Source organism: Gavia stellata, chromosome 2, assembly GCF_030936135.1.
Source record: "Gavia stellata isolate bGavSte3 chromosome 2, bGavSte3.hap2, whole genome shotgun sequence".
NCBI lineage: Eukaryota > Metazoa > Chordata > Aves > Gaviiformes > Gaviidae > Gavia > Gavia stellata.
Genome location: NC_082595.1, coordinates 111,923,700 through 111,941,506, shown reverse-complemented (window position 1 = coordinate 111,941,506; position 17,807 = coordinate 111,923,700). Strand labels below are relative to the sequence as shown.

General features: G+C 55.6%; 1 protein-coding gene across 1 annotated transcript; it reads left to right on the top strand.

Annotated features, from left to right (window-relative positions):
• Positions 1-12,407: 12,407 nt before the first annotated feature.
• POMC (proopiomelanocortin) lies at positions 12,408-13,814 on the top strand. Its single transcript, XM_059830222.1, has 2 exons — positions 12,408-12,545; positions 13,173-13,814. Exons 1-2 carry the CDS (start codon positions 12,417-12,419, stop codon positions 13,812-13,814), a joined length of 771 nt encoding a protein of 256 aa, XP_059686205.1. The 5' UTR covers positions 12,408-12,416.
• The last annotated feature ends 3,993 nt before the right edge of the window (positions 13,815-17,807 follow it).

Below are 17,807 nucleotides of genomic sequence, written 5' to 3'. Positions count from 1 at the left end.
CACAGCTTTGCATGACACCGGAGCATCCCGACCCATGGTGGGGCCGTGCCCCACCCTGACTTCCCCACAGCTGGATCCAGCCCAGTGGATCCAGTCTCTCTTCCCCTGGGAAGGATGAAATCCGAGTTTAGCTCTAGGGTTAGGCAGAAAAACGAAAAGTCCAGCTGGATCGCCAGCCCACAACCAGCTTCCATCTTTGCTTACGGCTTGTGAAAACGAAGGGGTTTTACTCGCTTTCTTTGTCTCTGCGGGGAGTTGGTCAGGGCAGAGCAGGGAGATGTGCTGCCGCTGAGTCCTGCCAGCTCAGGACACGGTGCTGTGCCCCTGGGCTGATTTCTGCATCTCCGGCACAGCAGCCATCTCTGTGTCCGTATCCACCACCCAGGGTGGCTTGGAGAAGAAGGGACCCCAGCAACAAGTCCCCCATGCGAGCAGAGGTTGTCCCAAGCTCACGCACGCTAATGAACGGAGAGCAACCAGCCCAGGTAGGGAGCAGATCACCCCAGCTCCCCCAAGGAGGACCTCCCGAGGACACCTTATCTTGCTGGGGTGGTGACCTGCATTGCTCCGAAAATCACACCTCTTCACACATGCTGCCTTCCAGCCAAGCCACCCTTTGCTCTTTTTCAAGTGTGGCTGGGTTTTGCTTCAACAGCCGCTTGTGGGAGAAAAAAATAAGGCTGAAGCATCCTCCCTGGAGCTGGCAGGAGCTGTGCCAGCCCAGCAGGCAGCCAGCCTGGACAGCAGCGCTGGATAAAGCAGGAGCACAGCGGGGAGAGGGACCCCGAGATCATCCCACAAAGCTCTGAGGGACACCAAGAGAAGCGCTGTGTGAAGGAACACCATGGGCAGAGGATGGGAAAATGGGCCTGGGGGCAGGGGGATGCCAGAAAAAGGTCATTGTGAGGACAGGAGGAGTGGTGGTCCATCTGGATGTGATGGTTGTGAAGACGTTTTGGTGCTGACACTTCTCTTTGGGCTGGATGCCACCACTGCCCCAGCAAACCCCACTCCACCACCGCAAGAGCTGTTCTTCTGGCCAGACATAGACGTTTACCTTCCAGGCTTGTCCTGAGCCACCCCATGGCCAGTGGAGAGAAAAAGGATGTGATGGTAGACACCGACATGGCTATAAGATTAATTGCACCCCATAGCCGGCTCTTTATGGGGTGGTATGGGGTGGATCAGGTCAGGGGACCAAGGGGAACATCTCGCTGTCGAATCCCAGCCAAGAGCTCCTCCAGCGCGATTAGCGGAAGACCAGCTTTCCTTTGTTGCACACGAGTGGATAGACATTTAACGTGCTTGTCTATAATGAAATCCATTATCCTCGTCTTTCACAGAGGCCCTACAGTTCTGGTTCCCCCTTTTCATGGCCAGAGGTAGCAGGGGAGAGGAGGTGGAGGAGGGATGGAGCCAGGTACAGCCAAGTCCTTTGTGCGGCCACTCAGGAGGCACTCTCTCCGTAAATGTTTGGGCACCTAAATGGATCTGACCTCCCCTCTTCCAGCCCGTTTCCCTTTCATTTTCTTTTCCTCATTATTCTTGGGGAAAAAAAAACCAAGCCCTCATCCGGATCATTAGCGTCAGAGGCGGAGACGGGCGCCGAGTGCCACATGGAAGAGGTGAACATACATTTCGTTCAATGCCCCTCGAGTGGCGTTTCGCTCAAGGCTGCTCCTTCACAAAGGGATATGTGAAAATGGTCCCCGCTGGCGGCTCGCCGCCGGCCGCCCTGACAGGGCTCGATGCAAAGCTGCCTCTTCAGGGAGACAAAGCGCGGCCATTTCTTCTGCCTCCGATTGATGTCTGAGTTGTCTGGGGAGCATTTAGCGAGGAGGGGAGGGGCGGGGGGTGGAATTCAATGAGAGCGCCTGGCCGATGCTAATAGAGATAATGGCTTTGAATGGCTCCAGGTTGAGTGCTTGGCGTTTGGTCTGCCCGTCTTCGGCATCCTTCCCCGCTGTTCAGGGGGACATCAGCTGCCACCCCTCCAGTGGTCCAGGATTAATTGAAGCCAACACCAAGATCCCCGGGTACCCCTTGGCCAACTCTTTCCAAAGTCGTAGATGCAGATTACACCACTCTGCTGGGGAGTAGCTGTTGTTGAGCATCCACCTCCCCAACGTGCTGTGAAGAACAGCACCATGAAGCCTGTGCCACCATCATCCTCCCCGCCCACGAGCATGTCTTCTTCTGCTTCCTCCCAAATGCAGGAACGCACAATGTTTCCACGGGCATGCAGCTCCTGCTCTTCCCACTCCATCCCAAATCCCACTCCGTCCGCTCCCCACTGTAGTTTCTGGAAGAGATGAGGTCCCCATTGCCCAAGTGCTGCAGCCTCTCCTCTGCTTCAGCCTTCAACAGCCCACACGCCCTCGGTGTGCAAACAACCCACTGGCTCTCTCACGTGGTCTCTCTTTGAGGGGGAAATGTCAAAAACCACAACACTTCTACATTTCTTGTTCCTGCCCAATGGAGTGAAGGGACCCCCAGGTATCCCTGGATAACTCTCCCTCCCTGACCCTGCCTTGGTTTCTTGGAGGAAAGGACAAACTAACTCAACTCTACCTACCCCAATCTCTTAGGATCGCAATGACCCAAATTAGCTCCCGCCACTAACACCAATAATCAGTGATTTGCTTTAAAATAATCAGCAGTAAGAGGCAGTTCAGAGGCTCCTGAAGACCAGGGAGCCCTAAAATCAGATTAAACTAACTTCAGTGCTGCTCCACTGCCTGTGGTCACGCTCCACAAATATCAGCAAAAGCCGTACCCTGAGGTACCGGGGCCATGGGCTTCCAGGGCTCATGCTCTCCGCCAGCCCCAAGCCCTGGATGCAAAACTGCCCGGGGATGCCCTGCCCTGGGTAACCCTTGCCTGGAGAGGGTAGGAGGGCCTGGGGGCATTGGATGGAGGTTTAGGGTCCAGCTAGAGCTGGGGAGATGCTTGTGCTCAGGAAGGCACCACAGGTCTCGGGGCCGCTTTGGGATCCCGTAGGGATCTGGCTCTGCCTGGAAGCTTTGCTAAGCGCTTTCACCCTTAATCCTCCCCGAGAGCACCAGCCCTGGGCAGGGGCAGCATCTCGAATGGGCAAGCGAGGCTGTTCACACCCCTCGGGGCTGCTTCTCTCTTGGGTCCCTGCAGCCTCCCAAATCCCCCTCCCACCCTCTCTTCCCTCCTGCAATTTCATTGTGTGATTTAAAGAGAGATGAAGTAGCAGAAAGGAGGAAAACAGGACATGGCTGAATGTCACCAGGGCTGGAGAAGGGGCTGGGTGTAGTTGTCCTCCCACGGGACCCCGAAATGCAGCGTGAGCTCTGGCTTGCAGGAATGAAGTCCCTGCTGGGCTCCTAAACCCTGCCAAAAGCCGGCTCCCCCCCTAAGAAGCTGTAATCCCTCTTAGGGGCACGGGCAGTAATCGGGGATTTGGCTCTGGGTGTGCAAATGCGTGCGTGTGTGTGTACAGCACGTGCGTGTGTCTACGTGTATATAACTGGGTCAAAAAGAAAAGAAAGGCAGCATGAACGAGGAAGGAAAATGCTGAATTGGACAATTTTGGGTTCCTGACCCCACCTCTCCTGTTGCCCCAGGGATGGCTCTGCACACGCATGCAGGGCAGGAGGGGATGGTCTGGTCCCAGTCCCAGAGGGAGGGCAGGATTTATCCCTGGGACTTTTAGCCAGCCAGAAGTCAGGCAGCTTCTCCCAGTCTGTGGTCTGGGCTGGCTCCACTGTCAACGGAGAAGGAGCCACATCCCAGGGGGACATCCATGTCCTCGGATGGGTGGCAAGGACCTGAGGAGCTGCTCCGGGCAGGAGGGGTGTCCTTCTGTGGGTAGAGGATGTCCCCTCGAGAGGGTCACGGCTGTGCCCCTAACCCAACCAGGGATTTGCTGACCCCATACTTCCACCCCAGAAAACAGGATAATTTCCAAATCCAGGAGCCGAAACGAGATTGATTTGGTCTAAAAGCAAGGTGCAATATTTACTTACTGGCTTTTTTTGTTACCAGCAGCCGGAATTGAGTGAGACATGCACCTTGGGGAGGGTTTCCCATGCAACGTGCTGTTTTGCTCCCCATGGCCACTTGCATTCCCAGCTGGAGAGGCAGCTGCCCTCTTCCTGCCCTTCCCGGCTGCTCTGAGTGCTTTAAAACAAGTCCACAACCAAGACAGCTGAGCTTTCGTGGTGAAAATGGACTGATTCCTACCCAAGCCATAATTCCCTGCGGGGGGTTACAGCCCCAAAGCCCTGTGACCATCTTGCTGCTCCTACAGCACACTCGTTCCAGGACATCCGTGTCTTTCCTGTACTGGGGATGCCCAGGGGTATTTTTCATCCCCCTGCATTTCCAAAAAAAGTCAACTGTATTTCCCTCAAAAACTCTTAATGAGGGGGATATAAATTGCAGTGGATGGGGGTCAGAACCCTTAGTTTCTGCTTTGCAGCTCTGTGCTTGCAGGAATGCTGAATGGGGGCATGGAGGGGGTTGTGAGCCCTGATGATGCCCTGATGATGCCCTGGTGATGCCCTGATGATGCCCTGATGTTGTGTTTCTGGCATCCCAGCGAGGAAAACCTGGCACACGTGAGAAAACCAGGTGCGCAGGAGCAAGGTCACGGTGGTATTTGTCCATTCACTGTTGTCCAAGGAGATGGGTGTTGGGGGGCAAAACCAGGGCAAACAAAACCCTTCACGTGCTGGGCTCATCTGCCAGAAGATCAGGAATTATTTCTCCAGCTGAGAGTCTCCTCTGAGCCAGGTTGGTCCTCGCTAGGGAATGCCATCGCCTTGATCCCTTGGAGGGCTCCAGGGGAAAGACAGGCTTAACAGGAATAAAGCCTCAGCCCTTCAGAGGAGCTCGAGTCAGCTCGGTTGTGACGGCCAAGATGAGTCTGACTCCAAATTTCCAAGGCCATGGAAAATCAAGCTGCAGACTCCTGCCATAATTTCTAAAGGGATCAAGATGGAGCTGCAGTACAGGGCTTCCCTGAAAGGATTTGGCCAGTTGGGATGAATTTACTGGCTGGAAAAATCAAGGTGAGAAAGATGAGGGAATTCTAGAGGTGCCAGAACATGTTGACATTTTCCAGCCTATCAATATTTGAGGAAATTCAGCCACAACAGGGGATAAATGTGCCAAGGGGTGCTCAAAGACTGGTGTGCAAACCAACACCTTCCCTGGAGAGACAAGTCGGTGTCCCCAGCTACAAATCCCAAATGACAAGCTGGTTTTTGAAGGAGACTCTGAGAGAGCAAGTGCTCTTGTTCCCTCACCTGCTTTTCCAGGCTGCCTTGCTGCAGCGCCTTTTGGGGTCACGCACACCGCTTCCCAGGTGCAGACTGCCTTTCTCTCCCTGTCTTTGGCTCTCCTCACCAGCTACATCTGCACCAAGACCAGAAGCTGCCTGGGAACAGCCCCAGGCATTGCACCGTGGCCACCCAAAGCCTTTTCACTCCAGCCAAGCTCCCCGAGGCTCCGGGTCCCCATCAACCTCTGCTTGGTGCAAAACCGGTGCCACACACCCTGTCCTGGTGCAAGATGTGCAGCTGGTGCCCACCAGAGCATCATTTCTAAGGGAGATCAGGGTCATGAAGGACGATCAGGAGCTGCTAAGCAAAGCAAGCATCCTTTCAAACACTTGTGCCATTGGAAATGCTGCTCCTATAATGAAAAGTGAGGCATTTCTTTACAGAGCGGGGAGATGGGCTGTGCAGCTCCCAGCCAAGGGATGCTGTAGGTACTGAAAGTCGATTGGCTTGAAAGGGACGCTGGAAAAGATTGTGAAAAAGAAATCCATGAAGGGCTATTAAAAACCGTGACCCACGGATTGCTCTGGGCGTGCGCTGCTTATCAGCCTCTCCTAACAGGCACAAGTTGCTGCAGTGAAGATGTGTCCTTCACCGTGAACTCAGAAGCGCAGCAGAACCAATCGTGTTCAAGCTGTAAAGGCTCTCGTCCCTGCAAGAGCTTGCTCGGGTAAAGGGTTTGCTGCAGTCTTGCACAGATCCTGCAATTGCAGTCTGTGCATGAACTATCCAGTGGGGTGATGTGACTCAAGCTCTTTGCAAATATCAGGAAGAAGAGAGAATGCCAGAAAACACCTACAAGCAAAAATATCAGAGTGACATCGTTCAGATCCTCAGATGCCTTTAGTTGTCTGTTCCTAGAGAAGTGCCCAATTTTGGTTCAAATCAGAGAGAATCAGGCACAATTATAGATTTTAGCATATAAATAGTGCTGAGGAAAAGTCACTGACATCAGCAAGCTTAGGCAGAGCAGCAATGAGTTCCACCGGTTCACATGCCACACAGCTATTTCCTTCTTCTTTTTAGGTCTGATCTTGATTTTACTAAAGTCAGTAGGAAAACCAGTTGACTCCGGTAGAAAGGAAAAGGACCCCCTTCTCTGCAATAAAACTCACGTGTGCCACAACCCAGCCAAAAAAAGGCTTTTTTTGCTACTGCTGCTTTTGCTGTGGAGCTCAGCACCTTCATGTGAACTTAAACCTGGTACCAGGTGCCTGCTGGGCCAAGGAATCGGTGGTGGGATTCCCAGTCCCTAACTTCAGAGCCGCTCTTCCTCCTACAGCGAAGCTACAACCGAGCAAGCATCAGCATTTTCCTCCAAGAGCAAGGTGCGTGGCTTGTATTTCACTGCCTGCCGTGACCTCAGGGCAGGCACGGGTGGCTTCAGAAGGGACCCCTTGATCAAAGCAAGCTGGAAATCACAGCTCCGGGTGTGCACAGAGGTGATCACCACTATTTATGCACCCAAAAAGGCCCTAATCCTATGGGCAATCTGCCAGTCACTGGCTCCCAGGCTCAGATTTACCATCAATAAGTCTCTTCTGGCTTTAAAATCTTCAAGCGAAGAAGATAGTTTTATGGTGGTGATCCAACTATCTCTTCGTCTGGATGTCTCCTGGGTCCCTGCTCATTATACTCTGCACAAGCCCTCAATGCAACTGCCATGGGGATCCATCCTCATCCCGTTTCACCAAATATGAGATGAAGATGGTCCGGATAGAGCAGGGTCCTCAGCACCACTCCCCACCCCACCAGCTGCACCCGGGGAGGAGCAGAAGTGGGTGCTGAGCCCAGCAGACCTGCTCGAACCGAGGATGACGGGTCAACTGTCTGCAAAGCACTTCAGGAGATCTGCCCTGAGAGAAGAGGGAAGGGGACTGACTTGGCACCCAACGACACGTGGCTGTGCTGGAGGGATGTACAGGTCCTAGGACAGACCTATGTGGCCGTCACAAGGTTTTTGCAAGCCCCAGAGCACCTCTCGCCCCCGTGACGCTGGTGTTTACAGCCCGACGGGACGGCTGCCCCACGTCCCACGGGATTTGAGCACAGCCGCAACATTCGCACCCGGCCCCGGAGTTCATTCACACCCAGGTGCGACCTGTTCTCCAAATTAAAACTGAAAGGCCAGAAATCACGCGGCTAATGAGCTCGTTCACCCATGGATGCCTCACCCCTGCATCCAGCCCTGCCGGGAAAGGGCTGCACGTCCTGAGCGTGTGCCTCTTACCGGGACAAGGTCGTGATGAAGCCACCAGATCTCCTTCAAGGCACCCCTAAAGTGAGGTCTCCAGGGCTGGGCAGTTTGCTGGAGCAGAGCCCTGGGGTCATGCCTTCCTGCCAGGGGCTGGAGGATGCTGCTCTTGCAGGCATGTGTGCAGTGTAATTATATGGTCCTGGATGGTCTTCAGCTCTCCCCTGGTCAGGGAGAAAAAAGAAGAGGACGTTCCTCCTAATGGGATTTTCTCTGTGCTGGAGGGTCCTTTTCTTGTCGTCTTGGCTTCCCACCACTCCCATTCATCCGCCTGGGAGCCGGCTGCGTCCACTAATCATTTACACACTGGACTCTCTTTAGAAAATAAAGATTAATAAGCTCTGTAATAAAATATAATGAGTATCCTGCTGTTACACCAGGAACAGCCCTGCACTGGGAGGGGGAGCCGGTCACTCCAGCACCCCAACGGCGGAGGTGGTACTCCTGCAGCCTCCACTGATGCTGGGGCACCAACATTCCCGGGAGATGCCGCGCTTCCTGGCCCCGGGAGTAGGGAGGCTGAGCTCTGGCTGCAGTCATCTCCGGGAAGGAGAGCTGAAAGCGCTGGCTGCGACGCCGGCGAGCGTGGAGGCATCCAGCATGGGCTGCCGAAGCCGCGGCAGAGGATGCTTCATCTCAGCCCCTCACCTGCCGCCGCTCCGCTCAACAAGGTTTCCTAAACAGATTTTGCATCTTCCTTTTAAACATAAACCACTCAGATTGGCCTGATGAAGATGAAAGAGCCTTTAAAGTGGGAATCATAGCTCCGGTTTGGGCCATAAAGTATCTCAGAATAGCCCTCTGTCATGGAAAAATATTGCAGATCGGGGGATCTGTCAGGGAGGACGGAGGCAGCTGACGCAGTTGTGGGCGCTGCGGTGAGATGTGGATGGTTTGGGGATGGATTTGGGGAGGACAGGGGTCCAGAGAAGGTGTGAACAGAACTGAAATGCTACAGAGGCTATTCCTTGAACCTCGGGTGCTTTGCCTCTTTAGTAACCCACTATGGAGGGTTTCATCCGGTCCTGGGGTACTCGGGTGAATCTGTTGCACCCCAATATCCTTTGGCAAGGAGGTGCGCACGCCTGCAGCCCACTGAAGGACAACCCACCTCCTTTTTGTTTATTCTCAGCCTCTTCTCTGGCTGTTGGAAAGAGGGAAGGATCTCCAGGGGTGATCTCTTCAGGATGGAGCATCTTCACCCTGAGGCAGATGTCCAGATGAGGTGGCTCAACCACTGTCTTTGTCCCTCCAGCCCCAGTGTCCTGCCTATGGGCTGCTCTCCCTGGGAGGTTGGGGTGGCTCCTTTCCCTGCAGAAGACTGTGTTGAGTAAAATAGGAGCAAATCCTTCGCCCACCCAAGGCGAGACCACATCTGTTCCCCGCTGGTAAGATCGCAGGCAAACCTCTGTGTGTGGCTTCGCCGTGCCCCGCAGTTTGTCTTCTCGTAAGCATGCAAATCAACAACTGTGCTTCATATGGGCTGGTGGGAGGGATGCTCACAGCCCATGTCCAGCTCTTACTTGAGCCCAAACCCGACAAAAATCACTGTTAGGTGCTGCAGGAGGATGGCCCAGCCTTCAAGGGCCACCTTGGCATTACCTCCTGGGGATGGAAAATCCCGATGCAGATGTGTTTCTCCTCCTGGGTAAGCCCATAGGTGCAAAATAAAAGACCTTAAAAATCTTAAAATCATCCCATGATCCCGACATGTGGCTGAGGACCAGTGCCATCATAATGGGATGCTTGTGGAGAGCAGCCAGCGGAGGTGATGAGCAAGGTCAGAGGCAAATCCGCCTCAAACACGTGAGACACGGGGTGTTAAAGACCGTGCAAAACCTGGTAAACCAGCTCTAAACACCATCCTGCTGCTGTTAAACCTCCCACACGGGGCCTGGCGGGGATTTGGGATGCGGTTTCACCCCAAACCACCCCAGGGTAGAATCAGGAGCTAGGAAAGCCACAGCCATCCACAGGGGTGGTTTGCACGTCGCCACCCTCTTTTGGGTGGAAAAAGAGACTTGAGACCTCTAGGCAAGAGCCAAGTGTTGGGGGGGGCTGGAAACTTGGCACCAGATGAGTTTCCCCATCGCTCCAACCCCCTCAGATCCCCCCCATCACCCCCAGCCCCCTTCCAGGCTTGTCCCAAGGTGCTATCCTGCGCTGAACACCTTGTAGAGGACGGAGAATCCCTCTTGCTCGCCCATGTAAGGCTTGACCAATGTGCATGAAGGAGCCTTCTGGAAGCCACCGCTGCTCTTACATATAGAGTAGCCAAGGCCAACCCTATAGAAAACACGAGTTCTGAAAGTGTGCGCAGCCCAAAGCTGGTCCAGCAAGAGTGAGCGGAGAGGCTGGGGTTTGATGGGCACAGAAAGGGGGGCAGTGAGGCTGGCCAAGCCACGTAAACCTCTCCGTGCTCTGGAAAAGCCACCCCCAGGCTGGAAAATGCCCTCCGCTGCTTTTGCACCCAAAGCCGGTGGCCGCAGGACTCCCTGGCACATCAGGCAGAGATGCCCGCTGCCTGTGCCCACCCTGCCCGGGCTGAGGAGCCGCTGCTGTCCCAAGAGGTTTGCTTTTAACCAAATCCCCTTTTATCCCACGGAAAGACAACCCCAAATCCTCAGCACCCATCGGAGCACGAAGCCCTCCCACGCCTGAGCCCAAGGAGTGATGGATGCTCCTGTCCGGCGCGCCGGTAATGAACAACCCATGCCAAACCCAGCACCGTCGGTGCCGGCTGGTACCCGGTGAAGGACTTTCCATCCAACACCTCCCCCCCCCCCAACCCGCCCCCAGCTCCAAAGCTGCAAACGCAATTAGCAGCAACGTCCGGAAAACTTTGCCGGCTGCGGTTCGCCGAGAGATGCTAATCCCTCCATCCGCCGCGGGGCCGGATCCGGCGAACACCCATCGCTTGCTCATCTTTTGTTCGGCACCTGGAATGGTCCCTCTCGCCTCCCCTCTCGCCCCCCCGCTTCCCTCCGGCAGACGGCGGCGGATGCAATCGTCGTGGGGGGGTATAAAAAGCCACCGGGACCAGCGGCCAAGTGGCAGACGCTCTCTTGGAGCACGCGGGAGAGGGGGGACGGAGGGCACACAGCGGCCGTCGGGCTCCCACCCCGGCCACAGGTAAGCCCCAAAAACCAGCGACCTGGCTCTGTGGGTCTCCCCGATGTGTTTTGGGGGGTGTGGGGGGGAAAGAAACTTTGCAAAACATATGGGCTTGATGGATGGTGGGGATCGGTCGCCACGGCATGTCACCCCGCCGCGATGGATGGCCGCTGGGCAGGGGTTTTGCAGCAAGGGATGGGCAATAAAACACACCCTTCCCTCCCTGCCTCCGGTTTATTGCCCTCTCGCCTCTGTTTGTTGTCGGGTTTATTTGCATTATTGGGTGTTACTGCGTTACAGAAGTGCTGCCCACCGCTGCTGCCCCAGACCCTCCATGCTGCTGCGCTGGGGGGGTCACGGGCAGCAACACCCACAAATTCGGGCAGAAGACAGAAAGACAACCTTTAAATTTGGTCTGTCTCCCTGTTTTATCCCCCTCTCCGAACTGCTGTTTGCTGTCATGAATCCAGGGTCTTTTTTCCCTCTGCCAAAGAAAGTCCCCCTCCATCCAGGCTTGACCTGGCAGCTCTTGCACCAGAGGGGAGGGTCAGGTCTCCCCTCCAGCCACACATTTTGGGCCAAAATGAGAGGTTTTTTTCTTCTGTTTTCTTTGTGGGATGGGGTTTTCCTCCCGTAGAGCTCCCGCAGCATGGGGGAAGGTGAAACATGTAAGTCCACGCTGAGTTAAAGACGGCTGCTTGGGAAAGAGTTGGGGTTTGCAGAGGAAAAGCAGCCCGGGCATCCTTGGAAACCCTGGAGCCAGATCCCATGGGCATCCAGGAACTGACCCCAACCTCATCCTTGCCGGCACAGCAGCAACAGCCGCTTCAGCGCCCCGGCTTTCCGCTGGATCCTGGGTTAATTTTGGCACGCCGTGTCCCAAATACCACCAGCGCTTGCCATACTCTTCCCAAAAGCCAAGCAACCAAATTCAATATTATTTCATGTAAAATATTCACGTCTTTCTCTTTCAATCCTAATTTAATATTATTTGCAGTTGTGTCTCCCACCACGCAGGAGTTTTGCGGCCGCTCGAGGGGCATCGCAGGACAGGTTAGGAGGGAGTATAATATTTTTTAGAGGAATCAGCTTGCAAGCCGCGAGCGGTTGGCAAGGGATGAAACCTGAAGGCAGCTCCCTAACGCTTTCCCCTTGCCACATCGCTCATCTTTATGGGGTTCTTAGGAGGCGGCAGCAATCCCTGCCGACAGCGCTTGTCACCTACGGCAGCAGTGACAAAAGACCTGGGCTCCAGAGAGACACCTTTCCGTTGGGAAGGCAAAAGGAAGAGGCAGGGGAGGACGTTGCCTGGTTTTCGGTGTGGCCGAGCAGGAGGAGAGCGATGTGGGTGCGGGCAGGGAGGCAGCTTCGGCTGTTGCCTTCCCTCTTCTGTGCCTCAGTGTCTCCTCGGGCAAAATCACCCCCATGTTCCTGGGGTGTAGGGACGAGGATCCCTTTGCAACGAGCTTGAAGCGGGAGGAAAGCTTTGCAGAAGGGGGGCTTTGCAGCACTAATGCTTCTCCGGGGGACAGGCAAAGCTGCGGCCCCACGGGGCTTCGAAAAGGGAAAGGGTAAGGTGGACACGTCAAAGAAAGCGTTAAAAAATCTCCCAAAGGAAAATAAGAGGTCTTTTTTTTTTTTTTTTTCCTTGTTTTTCCCCATAGTTCCTGCACGGTTTCTGGGCTCACAGCCCCTCGCATCCCTCCTGTGACCCCGGCCTCCCGCCCCTGGCCAGGATGCCGAGCGCGCTGTGGAGCATCTTGCCCGTGGTGCTGGGGCTGCTGCTCTGGCACCCCGCCGGCGCCAGCGGCCCGTGCTGGGAGAGCAGCAAATGCCAAGACCTTGCCAGCGAGGCCGGCGTTTTGGTAAGCTTGGGGATGGGGACTGCCCTCTGATTGCTCCGGTTTCTAACCCCCCCAGGGACCAGCACGGTGGGCTGGGGGAGGAGATGACGGGGATGCCGTCACCGTGGCGTGACCCGCATCAATGTGGGGTGATGCTTTGGGGCCCATGACCTGCAGGTTTGGGTGGGCTCGTGCCTCCTGGCTTCATGCTGGGGGATGACGGTAAAATAAGTTTTTTGAGCTTGCAGCATCCCTTCTGCATGGGATGAACCAGCAATTTGGGTATGGGCTTTACCCCGTGCCCAAGGGTGCTTGCAGAGCATCACTTGCTCTCACCAGTGATGGGACAGCAGTAGCGGCTCACCCTGTGCAGGCACCGAGTTTGCTCCAGGGACCCCACAGTGGGGGCTGTACCCCCCCCGGCACCATTTCCAGCCATCCAGGGCTGGTTTGGTGCCTGGGCACGATACTCAGCCCTTAAAGGTCCCCACCAAGGGGGTGGCAACCGCATGGGGACCTCAGAGGGGCACTAGCATGAAACCGCCTTGTGAAACATCCCCCTCCGTGCAAGCAGCCCCCTGTAAATGCCCCACCAGGGACCCCCGGCCACGCACTCACCCTTCCCATGCATCTCGTCCCCCCACCCAGGCGTGCGCCGCGGCGTGCAGAGCTGACCTGTCGGCTGAGGCACCCGTCTACCCGGGGAACGGGCACCTCCAGCCCCTCTCCGAGAGCATCCGCAAGTACGTCATGAGCCACTTTCGCTGGAACAAGTTTGGCCGGAGGAACAGCAGCAGCGGCGGCGGGGGGCACAAACGGGAGGAGGCGGCGGGGGGCAACCCAGCGCCGGCATTGCTGACCGCCACCGCGCTGCCCCGCCGCGAGGAAGAGGAGGGAACCGGGCTGGAGCGGGAGGAAGGCAAACGCTCCTACTCCATGGAGCACTTTCGCTGGGGAAAGCCGGTGGGACGCAAGAGGAGACCCATCAAGGTCTACCCCAACGGGGTGGAGGAGGAGTTGGCCGAGAGCTACCCGCTGGAGTTCAGGCGGGAGCTGGCGCTCGGCAGCACGGGGGCACCGCCCGAGGAGGAAGAGGAGGAGGAGGAGGAGGAAGGCCAGGAGGAGGAGAAGAAGGCTGGTGGCTCCTACCGCATGCGCCATTTCCGCTGGCACGCGCCCTTGAAGGACAAGCGCTATGGGGGCTTCATGACCTCGGAGCACAGCCAGACCCCTCTAGTGACTCTCTTCAAAAACGCCATCATCAAAAGCGCCTACAAGAAGGGGCAGTGATGGGGGAGAGCCCGAGGGGTGTCCCGCCCCCGCTGCCGCCCCCTCCCGTAGCTTTAGTGTCCCGCTGGCATGTGTTTCACTTAGAAATCACTCGTTATGTCGTTCTTAATTAGTACTCCAAAGGGGTCCGCTCCCGGGTTTCACTGGGTGGGAACAGGTTAAGGGTAAAGACGTCAACCGCTTCGCCGCGCTCACTGGACACGCGCGGCGAGCGGGGATGATGCCCAGTTTGGAGCACGCCAGATGACTTTCCTATATTTTCACTGAGCTGTATAATACTGTAAATGATGGATTAAAAGAATTCTAAAAAAAAATATATATATATACCTTTTTTTGCAAGCTAACCAGGTGTGGGCAATGTCTCTGGGGGTGCCTGGTCTTTGCAGGGGGCAGAAAAAGTAATTGCAGAGTAAAATCCTGCAGCTGAGGGGGTAAAGAGAAAGTGGGAAAGTGCTGGGGGGTGTGTTTTGGGGTGGGGTGGGGGAAAGGGCCATTTTGCACCCCCTGCTCAGGAGTTTCTCAGGAGCCAGCCGTGGGGCTCCAGCAAGGCTGGGCTCACCGCAGCCAGCCCGGAGAGGGCACCAGGGGCTGCATTTTGGCAGGGGCCCTCCTGCACACCCCAGCAGAGTGTGTTTCGGTCCCGGAGAGGAGCCCCACGCTGCTGTGACACGCCGTGACAGTGTTTGCTGTCAGCCTGGGGAAACGCAGCATCCTCTGGGTGCTGCCCCAAGGAGCAAAGGGACCCAGGCAGGCTCCCCCAGCACCCACCTCCCAGGTAAACTCATTAATTCCCCATTAAATGACAATGCTGAAGAGCCCGGGTACTAGGGAAAGCTTTGTTATTTATAAAGTAATGCTGCTAACTCAGGTAGTGAAGCGGGGGGGCAGGCTGGGGAGGGTGCCTTGGGTTGGTGCGTTGGGGAGAAGGCCAGGTTTAAAAGCAGATTCATGGGGAAACAAACCTTGACCATCTCCGCCCAACTAACACCTTATGGTTGCCAAAGCATAACCATGCCCGTTCCCCCTTTCACACGCTTCCCAGGCAGCAAACCACCACCATTAATATCGTAATGGTGATCTCAGGCGCTGGCTTTGCGCTTCCCCCCACCTCCCGCTCCACCCGAGGATGGCAAGCACGTGCAGAAGAGCTGCAGATGCCCCAGCGGGATGAACCCACCACCATTTATTTGGTGTAACGTGGGGGAAATATTAAGGGAAAACAAGGCTCGTATTAACGCTTTCCCCCGCCCCGACTCCTTAGCCAAGGGATGTCCTAGATCAGTCCTCAGCGTAGCTGGTGCAGCACGTGGCTGAAGCACCCGTGGCACGGTGCGCACCGCGTACATTTTGGCCCCTCAAATAGCTCGCCGGGTGTTTTATTTCCCATTTTGGCCTTGGCAGGTGGGTTTCTGCACGTTCACGCACACCCGGGAGCAGAAGCCCAGCACCTTTCCCCACTGCCCTGCGCACTGCAGGGAGCTTCTGCGGGATGGGGGAAAAAAATGGAGGAAATACTGAATTATAAAGGATGATGAAGATGAAGCCCGGTTTGGGTTGGATCCTGGGCACAGAGCTGGGGGAAAGAAGCTCATCCACAGCCGAGGCCATCCTCCTCCTCACCCCATGCCTTCCCTTCTCCAGCCCTGCAGGGAAAAACACGTTTTTCCTCTCCCAGAGCAGAGAGACGGCGCCCGGGCGCTGTGAACACGCCAAGATATCAGAGCCCCTAACGTGGCAACATCAACATTTATTTGAAAAGGGCATTAAGATGGTGCATTTGAAAATATCGAGGGCTCCTTGGCCCTTTTTAACAACCCGCTCCCCCCCTGCCCTGGGCTACAGATGCAAATGCCACAGTGCTCCGAAATACAGAGATGGAAACGCACACATGCACCTAAACTGCCGACTTTATAGAAATATACTTTGTCATCTATACGTACACAGGTATCTAAACTAAACGTGATGTACAAACAGGTCACTTACACCGCGTGTGTGTCTGGGGAGGGACATTTACAGGTGGAGTCTGGGTCCCAAAACGGGGAGGGGCCGCGGCGAGACGTGCTGGGGGATGCAGCCAGCCAGGAGGTGATGGCCCCAGCCCCGCTGCCAGGTCCCACGGAGCGGAGCAAGGGAAAAGCGTTGGGACCGGAGGCTGGTCCCAGGAGCAGAGGCCAGGGGTGTTTTCTGCCCCAAAAGGGATGATGGGCACCGCAAGATGCGCCCCGTGGTGTCCCCATGGCTCCTCTCCTTCAGCACTCACAAACTTGTGCTCATCTTCCCACCTTCTTTGTGGTTTTGAAGAGGTGTTTTTCCCATGGACACAGAATTTAGGGGTTAATTGCTTTTCCTACTGCATTTTGTCAAAAATTTTAGTGCTTTTCATTAGAACAGCCACGGGAGCAAACCCTCCTTCCCCGAGCAGCCTGCTTTGCGTTCTCACTGCCCACCCCAAAACCTGCCCCAGCCAAAACCCGGGCTCCAGCGGGACAGGCATAGCCCAGGGAGCAAAAAGGGCTTGGGAACAGGGGACAGAGACACATGGGGACCCTGAGGAGAGGCAGCAAGGGGAGAGCCTCGGGCAGGGCTGGCACAGGCAGAGCCACGCTGCGAGCAGGGCAACGCTGTGATTCAGCCCAGGGACTGAAATAAACCCTTGTTTTTCCTGTCCTCTTAAGCTAGATCATTTCCTAAACCCGGATTACAGCACAACCACACAAACAAGCGGTGACCTTGGGGCAATCACAAACTGTATCCACCACCGAGTTAAAAAAAAAAAAAAAAAGAAAAAGAAAAGAAGGGGATGGTAATGTGTAATTACAGCTTAAAATAACTGCCTGAAGATCTGCAGCGAGAGGTGGCAGAGAACAGGGTCGCGGCTGAAGCAACCCAGCAATGCACGGGCAGAGCCGGCGCGACCGCCGAGCGGCTGTGTTTACCTGCTGTCCCTCCGCGATGTGTGGAAGCAGCTCCCGCGTCTCCAGCTTTAGACACCTTCCGTGTCTCTTCGTGTGGCAAAGACAGAAACAGCATGTCTGGCCGGAAGGGAAGGGGCTGCCCGAGCACGCAGGAGAGACCCCCACGGACCCCCAGGCTGCTCGGAAGGCGACGGTGGGGAAGCTGCAGGCAGTGCCCGTCCGACTGCGAGTGCACCCGAGCTCGCCTTGCCAACAGCCTTAGCGCACCGACACTTGAAAGGCATTTGGGAGCATGAAAGACCCTGTGAACGACGGAATAACCCCAACCAACCTTTCCTCCCCATCCCTACTGTCTTCACCTTGCAGTTTTTGTTTGGTAGGACCCAGAATTTTCTACCACGTGCGTCTAAAGCAAAACTCTCCATAGCCTCATCTCTCCCCAGACCAAATCCAGTTTTATCCTACTGCAGAAGCAGAGGTGTGTTCCACAGCCTGCCAGGTGCAGGGTCTGCAGGTTGGACCCTGTAAAACACCTCTTATCGCAGCTATTTCCTGCAGCCCTAGGGTTTCTTCGTGATTACGGCTCAGTTGATTTAAGATTGGACTTTGTGATTCTGCTAAAAAAGTAAAAAAATAATTCTTTCTTTGAGACAGGAACCCCAAAACTGTGAAAACCCAACCCAAAAATATGAAAAGTGTGTTAATGCGTTAATATTCCCCAGCATGGTGGTTGCTCGTGCCTCGTGTCACTGCTCCAGACGTTCCGCTGCACACCCGGGCACACTGCCTGTGGGCTCAGTTGCACCAGCCCCCTGCGAGCAGCCTGCCAGTGACCTGGGTGAGAGGCAGGGCTTTTGTGGGTTTTCCCCCCAAAAAGTGGGTTTTCCCAAAGAAATCGTGTGTTCAAGTGACCTGGAACCAGCCAGGCTGCTGTGTGAGCCCACACTGGGATGGGACGATCGCCACCCTCGTGCTGCACCAGGCAAACCCTCTGTCCAGGACATCGGGGCACGGTGAAGCGCCCAGGGGAATTGGCCACGCGATGAGGGGGCTACGGAAAGATGCAGGCTCACAGGCC